The sequence below is a fragment of the Mustelus asterias genome, chromosome 2, assembly GCF_964213995.1.
Source record: "Mustelus asterias chromosome 2, sMusAst1.hap1.1, whole genome shotgun sequence".
Taxonomy (NCBI): domain Eukaryota; kingdom Metazoa; phylum Chordata; class Chondrichthyes; order Carcharhiniformes; family Triakidae; genus Mustelus; species Mustelus asterias.
Window position 1 is genome coordinate 46,710,898 of NC_135802.1, and position 18,510 is coordinate 46,729,407.

At 45.5% G+C, this 18,510-nt stretch overlaps 1 protein-coding gene across 1 annotated transcript in view; it reads right to left on the minus strand.

The window, feature by feature from the left end:
* Positions 1–277: 277 nt before the first annotated feature.
* Positions 278–18,510, minus strand: part of malrd1 (MAM and LDL receptor class A domain containing 1) — a 272,050-nt gene continuing 253,817 nt past the window's right edge. The window contains exons 28-29 of the mRNA XM_078200291.1: positions 16,801–16,866; positions 278–526 (exon numbers count right to left, since the gene is read on the minus strand). Coding sequence (XP_078056417.1) covers positions 413–526; positions 16,801–16,866 — 180 coding nt within the window. The 3' untranslated portion in view covers positions 278–412. The remainder of the gene's footprint in view (positions 527–16,800; positions 16,867–18,510) is intronic.

Sequence of the window (18,510 nt, forward strand, 5' to 3'; positions counted from 1 at the left end):
AGTCTCTATCTTAATGATGCCTTCCATATGTATTGCAACACATGGTCCTCTTTGCTCACATTAAACATGACATCAATTCAATTTATGATCAGCAAGGGAAACCTTTAAATTCAAGGTAATTAAATAGTCACAGCTCCAACTGCATAGATGTGCACAAACACAACGTCCTTACTTAATGACTTCAAATAGAGAAGTTTGCCAAAAGCTTACAAAACTTAAAAAGGTTTACAAAAAAAACTTAATATATTTATTCGGAATGAGCATTCTTATGGTTGTTGTCAGAAAGGCACTTTTTATTGTAGTAAGAATCATAAACAGTTTTGAGCATCATAATAAATTGGTTAACTTAGCTCACAGATTCACAATTTAATAGTAAGTATATAGTTTTTAAATGTTTCCAGAATTCCTTTGATTACATTTGCAAAATTCCAGAAATTCTTTCTGCTGATGTCTCCCCGTTCCCTCCTTTATCATCATACAGAGGGTTGGAAAAGGAAGTGGGTACATCTGATACATTGGAAAACACCTGTAAAAATGAACAAGAAATGCCAAACTTATTACTTAGAAACAATTTTCTTGCAATATCTTCCAGTCTTAACCAATGTAGGGACGCCTACAATGTGTTACATCTAAAATGTGTATCATTTTCTTTAATGAGCTTCCCACCATTTGCTGTAATTTTGGTTGTTTGCAACCCCCCTGGTATCGTCTTTGACCATCAGGTGAGCTACAAACCACATATTTGTGCCTATTTTTCACATCCATAACATTGCCTGATTTTACCCATGCCTCACCTCATTTGCTCTAGCCTTAACTTGTCCTCCATATTCTACTCTCTATAAATTTGAGCTGACTCAAAATTCTGCTGCCAGTAACTCAGCTTGCACATATTTAACCACTACTCATGCCCTCGCTGACCGTGCTCAGTTCCTGGTCAAGCAACATCTTGAATTTAAAGTTCTCATCCTTCTTTTCGAATCTCTCCATGGCCTTACCACCTCCATCTCTGTAATTCCCTCCAGCTCCAAATCTCTCCAAGCTTGTCTAATTTTGGCCTTTACAGCACTCAATTTTAACCACTCTACTCTACTTTAACCACTCTAAATTCATTTCTGCACTTTCTACCTGGTACTGGCAAGGTATCGAGAGGGGATGGGTGTGCAGGCAGTGCTATGTTCCTCTTGCACTGTGTTTGAGGTGAGGGACGATGACAGTGTCCCTGCTGATTACATCTGTGGGAAGTGCACCCATCTGCAGCTCCTCCAAAACCGTGTCAGGGAACTGGAGCTGGAGTTGGATGAACTTAGGATCATTAGGGACGCAGAGGTGGCCATAGACAGAAGCTTTACGGATACAGTTACTCCAAGGAATGAAAATAGATGGGTGACGGTGAGAGGGGCTGGGAGGAAGCAGTCCGTGCAGGGATCCCCGGTGGTCGTTCCCCTTAGCAACAAGTATTCCGCTTTGGATACGGTTGAGGGGGATGACATACCAGTGGTGAGCCGCAGTGAGAGGATCTCCAGCACTGTGTCCGTCTCTGTGGCTCGGGAGGGTAAGGGGCAGAGCGGGAGGGCAATAGTTATTGGGGACTCGTTAGTTAGAGGGATAGATAGGAGGTTCTGTGGCAGCAAAATAGACTCACGGATGGTATGTTGCCTACCGGATGCCAAGGTCCGTGACGTCTCAGACCGTGTTTTCCGGATTCTGAAGAGGGAGGGGAAACAGTCACAAGTCGTGGTACACATTGGTACCAATGACATAGGTAAGTGAAGGGACGGGGATTTAAAGCAGGAATTTCTGGAGCTGGGCTGGAAGCTGAGAGCCAAGACAAAACATGTGGTCATCTCTGGTACGTTGCCGGTGCCACGTGGTAGCGAGTTGAGGAACAGGGAGAGAGTGCAGTTAAACATGTGGTTGCAGGGATGGTGTAGGAGGGAGGGTTTCAGATACGTGGATAATTGGAACACATTCTGGGGAAGGTGGGACCTGTACAAACAGGACGGGGTGCACCTGAACCAGAGGGGCACCAATATCCTTGGAGGGAAATTTGTTACGGCTCTTCAGGGGGGTTTAAACTAATTTGTCAGGGGGGTGGGAAAAGGAGTTGTAGTCCAGAAGTCAGTGAGGGTGGTGAGGTATTGGGGAAGGTATCAGGGTCAAGGGTGGGTACCGGTAGACAGGAAGGTGGGTTGAAGTGTGTCTACTTCAATGCAAGGAGCATCCGGAACAAGGTAGATGAACTTGGGGCGTGGATTGGTACTTGGGACTACGATGTTGTGGCCATTACGGAGACGTGGGTAGAACAAGGACAGGAATGGTTGTTGGATGCTCCGGGGTATAGATGTTTCACTAAGTGTAGGGAAGCTGGTAAAAGAGGTGGAGGAGTGGCATTGTTAATCAAGGATAGTTTAACGGCTGCGGAAAGGCACTTCGAGGGGGATCTGCACACTGAGGTAATATGGGCTGAGGTTAGAAATAGGAAAGGAGCGGTCACGTTGTTAGGAGTTTACTATAGGCCCCCAAATAGTAATAGAGATGTGGAGGAAGAAATTGCTAAGCAGATTATGGATATGTGTGGGGGGCACAGGGTAGTTGTCATGGGGGACTTTAACTTTCCAAATATTGATTGGAGCCTTTGTAGGTCAAATAGTTCGGATGGGGCAGTTTTTGTGCAGTGTGTGCAGGAGGGTTTCCTGACACAATATGTGGATAGGCCGACAAGAGGTGAGGCCACATTGGATTTGGTACTGGGAAATGAACCAGGCCAAGTGTTAGATTTGGTTGTGGGAGAGCACTTTGGAGATAGTGACCACAATTTGGTGTCTTTTGTTATTGCAATGGAGAGGGATAGGGCTGTACGGCAGGGCAAGGTTTACAATTGGGGAGAGGTAATTATGATGCGATTAGGCAAGAATTAGGGGGCATAAGTTGGGAACAGAAACTGTCAGAGAAAGGAACTAATGAAAAGTGGAACTTTTTCAAGGAACAAATACTGGATGTCCTTGATAGGTATGTCCCTGTCAGGCAGGGAGGAAATGGCTGAGTGAGGGAACTATGGTTCACGAAAGAGGTGGAATGTCTTGTGAAAAGGAAGAGGGAAGCTTATGTAGGGATGAGGAAACAAGGTTCAGATGGCTCGATTGAGGGTTACAAGTTAGCAAGGAATGAGCTGAAAAAGGGGCTTAGGAGAGCTAGGAGGGGACACGAGAAGTCCTTGGCGGGTCGGATCAAGGAAAACCCCAAGGCTTTTTACTCTTATGTGAGGAATAAAAGAATGACCAGGGTGAGGTTAGGGCCGGTCAAGGACAGTAGTGGGAACTTGTGTATGGAGTCAGTAGAGATAGGCGAGGTGATGAATGAATACTTTTCTTCAGTGTTCACCAAGGAGAGGGGACATGTTTTTGAGGAAGAGAAGGTGTTACAGGCTAATAGGCTGGAGGAAATAGATATTCGGAGGGAGGATGTCCTGGTAGTTTTGAATAAACTGAAGGTCGATAAGTCCCCTGGGCCTGATGAAATGTATCCCAGTATTCTTTGGGAGGCAAGGGATGAGATTGCAGAGCCTTTGGCTTTGATCTTTGGGTCCTCGCTGTCCACGGGGATGGTGCCAGAAGACTGGAGAATGGCGAATGTTGTTCCTCTGTTTAAGAAAGGGAATAGAAATGACCCTGGTAATTATAGACCGGTTAGTCTTACTTCGGTGGTTGGTAAATTGATGGAAAAGGTCCTTAGGGATGGGATTTACGACCATTTAGAAAGATGCGGATTAATCCGGGATAGTCAGCACGGATTCGTGAAGGGCAAGTCGTGCCTCACAAATTTGATAGAATTTTTTGAGGAGGTAACTAAGTGTGTTGATGAAGGTAGGGCAGTTGATGTCATATACATGGATTTTAGTAAGGCGTTTGATAAGGTCCCCCATGGTCGGCTTATGATGAAATTGGGCGGGGATCCTGGATTCAGGATTCAATCCTGGACCGGGGAGCGGCGCGGGCTTGGAGGGCCGAAGGGCCTGTTCCTGTGCTGTATTGTTCTTTGTTCTTTGTTCTTTGAAACTGAGGAGGTGTGGGATAGAGGGAAAGTTGGCCGATTGGATAGGTAACTGGCTGTCTGATCGAAGACAGAGGGTGGTGGTCGATGGAAAATTTTCAGATTGGAGGCAGGTTGCTAGCGGAGTGCCGCAGGGATCAGTGCTTGGTCCTCTGCTCTTTGTGATTTTTATTAATGACTTAGAGGAGGGGGCTGAAGGGTGGATCAGTAAATTTGCAGATGACACCAAGATTGGTGGAGTAGTGGATGAGGTGGAGGGCTGTTGTAGGCTGCAAAGAGACATAGATAGGATGCAAAGCTGGGCTGAAAAATGGCAAATGGAGTTTCACCCTGATAAATGTGAGGTGATTCATTTTGGTAGGACTAATTTAAATGTGGATTACAGGGTCAAAGGTAGGGTTCTGAAGACTGTGGAGGAACAGAGAGATCTTGGGGTCCATATCCACAGATCTGTAAAGGTTGCCAGTCAAGTGGATAAAGCTGTGAAGAAGGCCTATAGTGTGTTAGCTTTTATTAACAGGGGGTTGGAGTTTAAGAGCCGTGGGGTTATGCTGCAACTGTACAGGACCTTGGTGAGACCACATTTGGAATATTGTGTGCAGTTCTGGTCACCTCACTATAAGAAGGATGTGGAAGCGCTGGAAAGAGTGCAGAGGAGATTTACCAGGATGCTGCCTGGTTTGGACGGTAGGTCTTATGAGGAAAGGTTGAGGGAGCTAGGGCTGTTCTCTCTGGAGCGGAGGAGGCTGAGGGGAGACTTAATAGAGGTTTATAAAATGATGAAGGGGATAGATAGAGTGAACGTTCAAAGACTATTTCCTCGGGTGGATGGAGCTATTACAAGGGGGCATAACTATAGGGTTCGTGGTGGGAGATACAGGGAGGATATCAGAGGTAGGTTCTTTACGCAGAGAGTGGTTGGGGTGTGGAATGGACTGCCTGCAGTGATAGTGGAGTCAGACACTTTAGGAACATTTAAGCGGTTATTGGATAGGCACATGGAGCACACCAGGATGATAGGGAGTGGGATAGCTTGATCTTGGTTTCAGATAAAGCTCGGCACAACATCGTGGGCCGAAGGGCCTGTTCTGTGCTGTACTGTTCTATGTTCTATGTTCTACTATTCCAATGATGGGGAATGAACCAATGGGGAAAAACTTAGACAATAGTGACCATAATGTAAGACGTCTTAAGATAATGATGTCTTACATTGTTATAACATCTTAAGATAATGACCTAAGTATGATGAAAACTGGATTGATAGATAAGTGAAAAGCTGATTTTGAGGGACTGAGAATAGGAATTGGGAAAATAAAATGGACAATGATACTGGGCAAACAGTGATGTAAGGGAATAACAATGGAATGATGTTCAACTAACCAGAGGGAAAATATATTCTTTTAAAAAGGAAAGAACAAACTAAACACCAGTGGGAATCCATGGATGAATAAAGACATAGGGAACAATTGAGTACACATTAAGAACATAGAAAACAGAGGAGTGTATGATAAGAGAATGTGTGAATGTATGATATACGAGAGTGTATGATATGGTGAAGAGATTAGAAGAAAAGTGCAAAAAATTAAAGAAGGCAGAGAGGAACATTAAACAAAATAGTAAAATATTATACAGCCAATCAATGAAAAAGGAAGGTTGTGATGGGAATCATAGAAAGAAGAATCATAGAAACCCTATAGTACAGAAAGAGGCCATTTGGCCCATCGAGTCTGCACCGACCACAATCCCACCCAGGCCCTACCCCCATATCCCTACATATTTACCCACTAATCCCTCTAACCTACGCATCTCAGGACACTAAGGGCAATTTTAGCATGGCCAATCAACCTAACCCGCACATCTTTGGACTGTGGGAGGAAACGGAGCACCCGGAGGAAACCCAAGCAGACACGAGGAGAATGTGCAAACTCCACACAAACAGTGGCCCAAGCCGAGAATCGAACCCAGGTCCCTGGAGCTGTGAAGCAGCAGTGCTAACCACTGTGCTACTGTGCCATGGAATATGATCATTAAGGGATAGATAGGATAATTGAACATGTTTTTTTTTACAGGATGCGGGCATTGCTTGCTAGACCAGCATTTATTAATAATCCCTAATTGCCCTCGAGAAGGTGGTGGTGAGCTGGTCTCTTGAACCACTTCCATCCCTGAGGTGTAGGTATACCCACTGTGCTGTTAGGGGAGTTCCAGGATTTTGACCCAGTGACAATATAGGAATGGCGACATATTTCCAAGTAGATATATTTCCAAGTTGTAGCCCAGCTAGCTCAGTCAGTAGAGCTTAAGCTCAGGGTCATGGGTTCAAGCCCAATGTTGGGCGCTGTTGTTTTTGGGAAGGCACGGTGGCACAGTGGTTAGCACTGCTGCGTCACACCACCAGGGACCTGTGCTTGATTCCCAGCTTGGGTCACTGTCTGTGCGGAGTCTGCACGTTCTCCCTGTGTTTGCGTGGGTTTCCTCCGGGTGCCCCAGTTTCCTCCCACAGTACGAAAGATGTGCTGGTTAGGTGAATTGGCCATGCTAAATTCTCCCTCAGTGTACCCGAACAGGCACCGGAGTGTGGCGACTGGGGGATTTTCACTGTAACTTCATTGCAGTGATAATGTAACCCTGCTTGTGACACTAATAAATAAATTTTAAACTTAAGTCAGGATGGTGAGTGAATTGGAGGGGAACCTCCAGGAGGTCATGTTCTCAGGTAACAGCTGCTCTTGTTCTTGTAGATGGTACAGGTTGAGAGTGAAGCGCTATCAATTAGGCAAAAGACTACTTGTGTGCCAATACAACTGTCGGCTTTTATTCATTACAGAACGAGGAGCATATCCTAACAGATAACCGACCTGAACTGAACAAGGGGGAGGAAACAGCCACCTTTATACTAGGTGACAAGGGGAGGAGCCGGCAGGAGATGTGTCCAGGCATGACAAAGGCGCAACTGTAGTCCACCACAGTGAGTTTGGAGGGTGATGTCTAAGGAACCTTGGTGAGTTCCTGCAATGCGTCTTGTAGATAGTACACACTGCTGCCACTTTTAGTCGGTGGTGAGGGGATTGAATGATTGTGGAAGGGGTTGCAATCAAGCAGGCTGCTTTGTCCTGTATCTGGCCGAGATTCATGAGTCCTGTTGGAGCTGCACTCACCAAGACAAGGGGAAAGTATTCCGTCACATTCCCGACTTATGGCTTGTAGATGGTGAACAGACTTTGTTGAATCCTGACAGCTATTTGCTGCAGGATTCCTAGCCTCTGACGTACCCTTGTAGCCACAGTATTAGTATGGTTAATTCAGTTCAGTTTCAGTTCAGAGGGGATTCATTGATGGTAATGCCATTGAATGTTGGTGTTGATTAGATTCTCTTTTGTTGGAGATGGTCATTGCCTGGTACTTGTGTGGTGTGAATATTACATAACACTTACCAACCCAATCCGTGATATTGCTGCATTTGGACATGGACTGCTTCAGTACCTGGGGAGTTTATTTGGTGCTGAACATTGTGCAGCCACCAGTGAACATTCCCACTTCTGATGAAGCAGCTGAAGGTGGTTGGGGGTCGGACACAACCCTGAGGAACATCTGCAGTGATGTCCTGAGCTGAGACGGCTGATCTCCAACCATCACAAACATCTTCCTTTGTGCAAGGTATGACTCCAACCAATGGAGGGTTTTCCCCCGATTCTCATTGATTCCAGATTTGCGAGTGCTCCTTGATGCCATACTTGGCCAAATGTGGCCTTGACATCAAGGGCAGCCACTCTCACTTGGAATCTGGAATTCAGCGCTTTTTCGCATGTTTGAATCAAGGCTGTAATGGGGTCAGGAGCTAAGTAATCCTGGTGGAACCCTAACTGAGCACCCTTGAGCAGGTTATTGCTAAGCAAGTGCTGCTTGATGGCACTGTTGATGACCCCTTCCATCAATTTTAGACGTGACTGATCAGGTGGTAATTGGCCCAGTTCGATTTGTCCTGCTTTTTGTGTGCAGGATGTACCTGGGCAGATTAAAACATTGCAAAGTAGATACCAGAGTTACAATTGTACTGAAACAGCTTGGCTATGGGTATAGGATTTCTAGAGCACAAGTACTGTTGCCAGAACATTGTCAGGGTCCACTCCAGAACATTGTCAGGGTCCACTCCAGAACATTGTCAGGGTCCACTCCAGAACATTGTCAGGGTCCATAGCCTTTGCAGTATTCTGCCTTCAGCCATTTCTTGATTTTGCGAGGTGTGAATCAAATTTGAAGACTGGCATCTGTGATGCTGGGGCCTCTGGAGGAGGCCGAGATGGATCATCAACTCGGCACATCTGACTGAAGATCGCTGCGAATGCCTCTGCCTTATCTTTTGCACTGATGTGCTGGGCTCCTCCATCATTGAGGATGGGGATATTTGTGGAGCCTCCTCCTCCAGTGAGTTGTTGAATTGTCCAACACCATTCACAACTGGATATGACAGGACTGCACAGCTTAGATTTGATCTATTGACTGTGGAATTGCTTAGCTCTGCCCATAACTTGCTGCTTATGCAGTTCGGTATGCAAGTAGTCCTGTGTTTTAGCTTCACCAGGTTGACACCTCATTTTTAGGAATGCCTGGTGCTGTTCCTGGCTTGAAACCCTGGTTTGGTGCTAATGGGAGAGTGGGGGATTTCTTAAAAATTCATTCCTGGCATGTGGACGTCGCTGGCTGGGTCAGCATTTATTGCTCATCCCTGAGGACAATTCAGAGTCAACTACATTGCTGTTGATCTGGAGTCAGATGTAGGCCAGACCAGGCAAGGATGACAGATTTCCTTCCCTGAACGTCATTTGTGAACCAGATGGGTTTTTGTGACAATCGACAATAGTTTCATGGTCATCATTAGACTTTAATTCCAGATTTTTTTATTGATTTCAAGTTTCACCATCTGTAAAGTGGGATTTGAAACTGGGTCACCAAAAGCACCAGCCTGGTTCCCTGGATTAACAGTCCAGGGACAATACAACTACACCACTGCACCCCCATAATGGTATACTGGGCCATGAGGTTACAGATTGTGGTTGAGTACAATTCTGCTGCTGCAGATGGCCCACAGCATCTCATCGATGTCCAGTTTTGGATTGCTAGATCTGTTTGGAATCTATCCCATTTAGCATGATGGCAGTGCCACATAATACGATGGTTGGTATCCTCAATGTAAAGACTGGACTTCATCTCCACAAGGACTATGCAGTAGTCACTCCAACCAACATTGTCATGGACAGATGCACCTGTGCAGGCAGGTTGGTGAGGATGAAGTCAAGTATGTTTTATTCTCTTTGTTCCCTCACCACCTGCCGCAGTCCCAGTCTAGCAGTTATGTCCTTTTGGACCCGACCAGCTCAGTCTATGATAGTGCTACCCATCCAGAGCACATTCTGCGGCCTTGCCACCCTCAACGCTTCCTTCAAGTGATGTTCAACATGGAAGAGGATTGATTCATCAGCTGAAGGGGTGGGGGTGGGGTGGGGGGTGGTGGGTGGGGTGGAGGGTGGTGGGTGGGGGTGGGTGGGGTGGGGGGTGGTGGGTGGGGTGGGGGGTGGTGGGTGGGGGGGGGGTGGAGGTGGTGGGTGGGGAGAATGTGATAATCAGCAGGAGGTTTCCTTGACCATATTTGAGACTTCATGGGGGGGGCAGTTTTCTCGTCCTTCCTGCCACCAGAATCATAGCGGGCAGGGGGATGGACCATGCAAACGTCTATTGACCCTGGGTGGGATTTTCCAGTTTTGGGGTGAGTGCGGCCGGAAAATCCAAACATCTGCCAGAATTCTACTGCCTTGCCCGTCCTGGAATTGGGACAGGCGAGGTTCCCAGAATGGAATTCTCTGTTGGCCTCTGGCGGGATTTTACGAGCCTCACCCCGAGCAAGGTCATAAAATAGCGCCTATGGTGTCCCGAGTCAATACTGAAGACTCCCAGGGCAATCTCCTCCTGATTATTGTGCTGCCCACCACCTCTGCTCGGTCTGTACTGCCAGTGGGACAGGGCATACCAGCGGATAGTGTTGGCAGTATTTGGGGACATTATCTGTAAGGAATGATTCTGTGAGTATGACTATGTCAGGCTGTTGCTTGACTTATCTGTGAGACAGCTCTCTCAATTTTGACACAAGTCCCAGATGATAGTAAGGAGGACTTTGCAGGATTGACAGGACTGGGTACAAGAGTCATCCACATTGCTGTGGGTTTGGAAAGGGTGTTAAACTGATTTCCATAAATATAATTCATTTAATTCATTTAAATGTCATTACATGGCTTAACGCCATTGCTTCTGGGATCGAGAGATGCTCTCTTGCCCCCCTGGTGTGGTGTCATGCCGGCAAGAATCCCTCCTGGGATTTCCGAAAATGGAAAATATTTGTGATGACTCACCTATGCGGAGGTGAGCATAGGTGAGTATAGTGGTGAGGAACATGGCAGGGAAGTGTCCTGGGACACGAAGATGGCTGGACTTGCGGATAGCGATGAACATTGTCAAACAATACAGCAGGATATAGATAGGGTGGAAAATTGGGCGGAGAAATGACAGATGGAATTTAATCCAGATAAATGCGAAGTGATGCATTTTGGAAGAACTAATGAGGGGGGAGTTATACAATAAATGGCCGAGCCATCAAGAGTATAGAAACACAGAGGGACCTAGGTGTGCAAGTCCACAAATCCTTGAAGGTGGCAGCACAGGTGGAGAAGGTGGTAAAGAAGGCATATGGTATGCTTGCCTTTATAGGACGGTGTATAGAGTATAAAAGCTGCAGTCTGATGTTGCAGCTGTATAGAACGCTGGTTAGGCCACATTTGGAGTACTGCGTCCAGTTCTGGTCGCCTCACTACCAGAAGGACGTGGAGGCGTTAGAGAGAGTGCAGAGAAGGTTTACCAGGATGTTGCCAGGTATGGAGGGTCTTAGTTATGAGGAGAGATTGGGTAAACTGGGCTTGTTCTCCCTGGAAAGACGGAGAATGAGGGGAGACCTAATAGAGGTGTAAAAAATTATGAAGGGTATAGATAGGGTGAACAGTGGGAAGCTTTTTCCCAGGTCGGAGGTGACGATCACGAGGGGTCACGGGCTCAAGGTGAGAGGGGCAAGGTCTAACTCAGATATCAGAGGGACGTTTTTTACAGAGAGTGGTGGGGGCCTGGAATGCACTGCCAAGTAGGGTGGTGGAGGCAGACACGCTGGCATCGTTTAAGACTTACCTGGATAGTCACATGAGCAGTCTGGGAATGGAGCGATACAAACGAATGGTCTAGTTGGACCAATGAGCGGCACAGGCTTGGAGGGCCGAAGGGCCTGTTTCCTGTGCTTTACTGTTCTTTGATCTTTGTTCTTTGGGACTGCCCCCTGACAGGATGAACCCTTTGCATTGCCCCATTGTGGCCAGGGTAGATGGGGGGTTTGATGGATGATGGGGGTTTTATGCATGCATTGGGCATGGGAGTGGAGACTGTGAGGGGAGGGATTGCCCCATGCCAGCAGAGGAGGAGGTATCCTAATGTCTGTCATAGAGTCATAGAGGTTTACAGCATGTAAACAGGCCCTTCGGCCCAACTTGTCCATGCTGCCCTTTTTTTTAAAAAACCCCTAAGCTAATCCCAATTGCCTGCATTTGGCCCGTATCCCTCTATACCCATCGTACCCATGTAACTATCTAAATGCTTTTTAAAAGATAAAATTGTACCCGCCTCTATTACTACTACTACCTCTGGCAGCTTGTTCCAGACACTCATCACCCTCTGTGTGAAAAGATTGCCCCTCTGGACACTTTTGTATCTCTCCCCTCTCACCTTAAACCTCTGCCCTCTATTTTTAGACTTCCCTACTTTGGGAAAAGATATTGACTATCTACCTTGTCTATGCCCCTCATTATTTTATAGACCTCTATAAGGTCACCCCTCAGCCTCCTATGCTCCAGAGAAAAAAGTCCCAGTCTATTCAGCCTCTCAAAGAACAAAGAACAAAGAACAGTACAGCACAGGAAACAGGCCCTTCGGCCCTCCAAGCCTGTGCCGCTCCTTGGTCCAACTAGATCAATCGTTTGTATCCCTCCATTCCCAGGCTGCTCATGTGACTATCCAGGTAAGTCTTAAACGATGTCAGCGTGCCTGCCTCCACCACCCTACTTGGCAGCGCATTCCAGGCCCCCACCACCCTCTGTGTAAAAAACATCCCTCTGATGTCTGAGTTATACTTCGCCCCTCTCAGCTTGAGCCCGTGACCCCTCGTGATCGTCACCTCCGACCTGGGAAAAAGCTTCCCACTGTTCACCCTATCTATACCCTTCATAATCTTGTATACCTCTATTAGATCTCCCCTCATTCTCCGTCTTTCCAAGGAGAACAACGCCAGTCTACCCAATCTCTCCTCATAGCTAAGACCCTCCATACCAGGCAACATCCTGGTAAACCTTCTCTGCACTCTCTCCAATGCCTCCACGTCCTTCTGGTAGTGCGGCGACCAGAACTGGACGCAGTACTCCAAATGTGGCCTAACCAGCGTTCTATACAGCTGCATCATCAGACTCCAGCTTTTATGCTCTATACCCCGTCCTATAAAGGCAAGCATACCATATGCCTTCTTCACCACCTTCTCCACCTGTGTTGCCACCTTCAAGGATTTGTGGACTTGCACACCTAGGTCCCTCTGTGTTTCTATACTCCTGATGACTCTGCCATTTATTGTATAACTCCTCCCTACATTATTTCTTCCAAAATGCATCACTTCGCATTTATCCGGATTAAATTCCATCTGCCACCTCTCCGCCCAATTTTCCAGCCTATCTATATCCTGCTGTATTGCCCGACAATGCTCTTCGCTATCCGCAATTCCAGCCTCTCCTTATAACTCAATCCATCAAGTCCAGGTAGCATCCCAGTAAATCTTTTCTGCACTCTTTCTAGTTTAATAATATCCTTTCTCTAATAGGATGACCAGAATTGCATACAGTATTCCAAGTGTGGCCTTACCAATGTCTTGTACAACTTTAACAAAATGTCCCAACTCCTGTATTCAATGTTCTGACCGATGAAAGCAAGCATGCCGAATGCCTTCTTCACCACTCTGTCCACCTGTGACTCCACTTTCAAGGAACTATGAATATGTACCCCTCGATCTCTTTGTTCTGTAACTCTCCCCAATGCCCTACCATTAACTGAGTAAGTCCTGCCCTGGTTCAATCTACCAAAATGCATCACCTCGCATTTGTCTAAATTAAACTCCATCTGCCATTCGTCAGCCCACTGGCCCAATTGATCAAGATCCCGTTGCAATTGGAGATAACTTTCTTCACTGTCCACTATGCCACCAATCTTGGTATCATCTGCAAACTTACTAACCATGCCCCCTATATTCTCATCCAAATCATTAATATAAATGACAAATAACAGTGGGCCCAGCACTGATCCCTGAGGGACACCGCTGGTCACAGGCCTCCAGTTTGAAAAACAACTCTCTACAACCACCCTCTGGCTTCTGTCAAGAAGACAATTGTGTATCTATTTAGATACCTCACCCTGGATCCTGTGAGATTTAACTTTATGCAACAGCCTACCATGCGGTACCTTGTCAAGGGCCTTGCTAAAGCCCATGTCTTTGAGATAACGAGGAGACCTTTAAAACAAGCACCCCATTCTCTCTGCCCAGTGTGTTTCGGCACCATCATCTCCCCCTCGCCTCCCCCACACTCCCCAAGCTGGCTGTGTAATCCTTGTAAGAAGTCTCACAACACCAGGTTAAAGTCTAACAGCTTTAGAACATAGAACATAGAAAAGCTACAGCACAAACTGGCCCTTCAGCCCACAAGTTGCGCCGAACATGTCCCTACCTACTAGGCTTACCTATAACCCTCTATCTTACTAACTTTCCATGAACTTATCCAAAAGTCTCTTAAAAGACCCTATCGAATCCGCCTCCAGCACCACTACCGGCAGCCGATTCCACACATCTACCACCCTCCGAGTGAAAAACGTACCCCTAACATCTCCTCTGTACCTACTCCCCAGCACCCTAAACCTGTGACCTCTGGTGGCAACCATTTCAGCCCTGGGTAAAAGCCTCTGAGAATCCACTCTATCAATACCTCTCAACATCTTATACACCTCTATCAGGTCACCTCTGTATTTGGTACCAAAAGCCGCTAGCTTTCGGAGCGCTGCCCCTTCGTCAGGTAAGTGGGAGTTCTGTTCACAAACAGGGCATATAAATACACAAACTCAACTCACAAAATTATGGTTGGAATGCGAGTCTTTACAGGTAATCAAGTCTTAAAGGTACAGACAATGTGAGTGGAGAGAGCGATAAGCTGGGAGATGTAAGTTACATTGGGGAGATCATGCAGATGCTACGACAACAGATGAATGAACACCGCTCGACAATCACCAGGCAAGAGCGTTCTCTTCCTGTTGGGGAACACTTCAGCGGTCACGGGCATTCGGCCTCAGATCTTCGGGTAAGCGTTCTCCAAGGTGTCCTTCATGACACACGACAACGCAGAGTCACTGAGCAGAGACTGATAGCCAAGTTCCACACACATGAGGATGGCCTCAACCGGGATCTTGGGTTCATGTCACACTATCTGTAACCCCCATGATTTGCCTGGGCTTGCAAAATCTCACTAACTGTCCTGTCTGGAGACAATACACATCTCTTTAACCTGTGCTTAACGCTCTCTCCACTCACATTGTCTGTACCTTTAAGACTTGATTACCTGTAAAGACTCGCATTCCAACCATTATTTTGTAAGTTGAGTTTGTGTCTTTATATGCCCTGTTTGTGAACAGAACTCCCACTTACCTGACGAAGGGGCAGCGCTCCGAAAGCTAGTGGCTTTTGCTACCAAATAAACCTGTTGGACTTTAACCTGGTGTTGTGAGACTTCTTACTGTGTTTACCCCAGTCCAACGCCGGCATCTCTACATCATGTGTAATCCTTGCCAGCACTTTAAAATTGTACGAGTGCTATTTGATCTGGTGAGAAAAGGCAGCTGTGAAACCAATGAGTTTCTCACAGCTTTTCTTGCCTCCTCCAGCGCTCTGTGCAATTTTGGGAAGTATCTGTCCTGAGCTAATGTAATTTCTATATTGAGGGAGAAAAATAGAACATATCCTGGCAATTATCGACCAGGGATCTTAATGTCAGTGAAAGAAAAATAATGAAATCCTTACTAAAGGAGCGAATAGAAGAACATCTCGAAATGAAAAATATAATAATGAATAGTCAGCAAAGGAAAATCTTGCTTGACCAACCTTAATGAATTTTAGGAAGAGGTAACAGGGGGATGACAATGGTAATGCAGTGGATGTGGTTAATCTGGATTTTCAAAAGGCCTTTGATGAAGTGACCATATATTATGAATAAGGTTCGAGAATGTGGAGTCAGGGGACACGTGGCAGAATGGATTGCTAGCTGGCTTCCAGACAGAAAGCAGAAATGGGAGTAAATAGTAGGTTTTCAGAGTGCCAGATTTTGGGAAGTGTGTTTTCTAATTTCATATTTTCCAATGTGAAGGCAGGAGGGTTGTGGGGCTGGGCAAACGGCCAAAAAGGTGCTGTGTTCTCTCCTCCTCACAATTTTATTGAAGGCAGCTTCTTAATTGATCTCCTCCGGGAAAATCGCATCCAATGTTCCTTCATGCTCATATATGGGTTCTTGACCTAGAAATCGGCCTGACATCAGGCTCGTAACTCGAACCAAAAATTCAGCCCTATGTTTCTTGAATTTTGGAAAAAAATGTTAGGAAACCAGATTTGGAACCGCTTTTTATTTCAATATTAAAGATGAGCTATCTGGCAATTGTGGTAACAGTTGGAAATATCTTCTTGCCAATTTCACAGAATCACAAGGTTATTACGGTGCAGAAAGAGACCACTTGGCCCATTCTGTCTACATTGCCTCTTCAAATCAGCAAGTCATCCAATGCCATTCTCCTGCCTTCGCCCTGTAACCTAGCAGATTATTTCTTTCCAAGTAATCATTGAATTCCTTCTTGAATGCTGTGATTGATCCTGTCTCCACCACACTCTCAGGCAGTGCATTCCAGACCCTAACTACTCGCTGTGTGGACAAGATTTTTTTCTCATATCACTTTTGCTTCTTTTGCATTTACTTTAAAACTGTGTGCTTTCATTCTCAACTCTTTCACGAGTGGGGACAATTTCTCCCTATCTACTCTGTCCAGGCAGAATTTGAAGACCTCCATCAAATATCCTCTCAGCCATCTCTTCTCCAAGGTAAAGAGACGCAACATCTCCAATCTTGCTCCATAACTGAAGTTCCTTATCCCTGGATCCATTCTCTCAAACCTCTTCTGCACTCTCTCCAATGCCTTCACATCCTACCTAAAATGTGATGCCCAGAGCTTTATGTAAAACTGCAGCTGAAGTCTAACTAGCACCTTATACAAGCTCAACATAACCTCCTTGTTCTTGTATTCCATTACTGCATGCTTTTAACTGCTTTCTCAACCTGTCCTGTCACCTTTAATGACTTATGCACATATACACCTAGGTGCCTCTGCTCCTGCATCCGCTTTAGAGTAGTACTTTATTTTATGCAGCCTCTCCATGTCCCTTCATTTTTATGTCTTTCAGAACAGCTTATTCAACACAATTATTCATCATGATTATTGTTCCACAGTGTAGTAATGAGGCAAATTATGAAACAGTTTATTTACCCTAACTTTGCAAAACCATTTTTATCAATAGCTGGCTGGATCTGACCTTACCTTATACGAAGTGTGCCAGGGGTAAACACTGATAGCCGGTCGAGTCAAAAGGTCCTTCACTGCAAACTGGAATAGAAAGCACAGTAGAATGGTGCAGCTTTGGCAAACAGTCAGTTACATTACATGGTTTCACACTGAGAACTGTCAGGAAAACAAACACCACAGAACAACTTGACTAATCACAAGTTTATTGAATAAAACTGGACAAATCCCGGGATACCATTCGTACAGAAAGAAACATTTGTCTTGTAAACTTAACAAGTCTCAACTAAGACTTTTTGTTGATATTTTTTTTTCCATGTACCCTGCCAGTCATAATTAAGGTTTTTTGTGTCCTTTGTATTTTGATTAAATGTAAGGATGAATAGATTTTCTTTTCTTTGCCCGATACATGCCAATCATATTTAAAGAGCATGTATTATCTTCAGGGACCCCACTTTTTCTTTCAATTTTCTCCCTTCTTCTCCCCAAGGTGCTTGTTCAGTTGCATTTCCACAGGCAGCTATGGCCCTCGGTGAATACTTTCTATATGAAAGCCTCGACAGTGATTGCTACCTATTTATTGAGCATGGATGGCACTATAGCAAACTCTCACACTGCCCTCGTAAAACATCCGTACCTCCTCATATTCCAGCAGGGGTTACTGGATAGTGATTAGAAGCTGGAGTCAAGGGCACTTTATTTTCTGAAGGTATAAAATGAAGAGTACTAGTCTAAAGTCTAAAGACAGGAGCAGAGGGACCTAGGTGTATATGTACATGAGTCATTCAAAGGTGACAGGACGGGTTGACAATAAGGGCCCATTGTTGAACCTCAAATGCACATCTACACCCAGAGGAGAAGGCAAATATTAAACCCAATACAGTCGGCCTATACTCACCACAAGAGTCTTTCTTATTAATTCAAGCCTTTGCAAAGAACTATGATTTATTTAAACAAAATTCATGGTTAGAAACATTGCGTGTTTTAAATATTGAGTTTAGTTGGCATAATGAGCAGGGGTATTGCCTTGATGAAGTACGAAGCCAACATAGTGAAGTGGAATCAATATAGACAGCTGAAATGATAGATAATTAACGCAGTGACTATCTGCTGACACTCATTTAACTTCCTTACACAGTCAATGATAACATCACACCAAGGAAAGACATACCAACATTTGACATTTTAACAACGCTGACAACCCATTTAAAATAAAGGGGTTATCAATTTTATTGAACGGGAATCTCACCTGTACACATACTAATGACTTTATAATAGCACACAGAGGACTTTCTTAACTTCTCAGGTCTTGCTGCATAGGGACAGAGACTGCTTCAGTAACCTAAGAGTTGCAAAAGGTACTCAGCATTGCACAGAATCATCAGCGAACCTCCCCCTTCTGATCTTATGATGGAAGTAAGGTTATTGATGAAGCAGCTGAAGATGGCTAGGCCTAGGACATTACCCTGAGAAACTCCTGCAGCAATATCCTGGGATAATTGATCTCCAATAACCACAACAGCCTTGTTTTCCGCTAAGTGTGACTCCAACCAGTGGAGAGATTTTCTCCAATTCCCATTGACTTCAGCTTTGATATTGCTCCTTGATGCCACATTCAATCAAATGCTGCCTTGATGTTAGGGGCAGTCACTCTCACTATGCCTCTAGAGTTCTGCCCTTTTGTCCATGTTTGGACCAAGGCTGTGATGAGGTCAGGAGCTGAGCGGC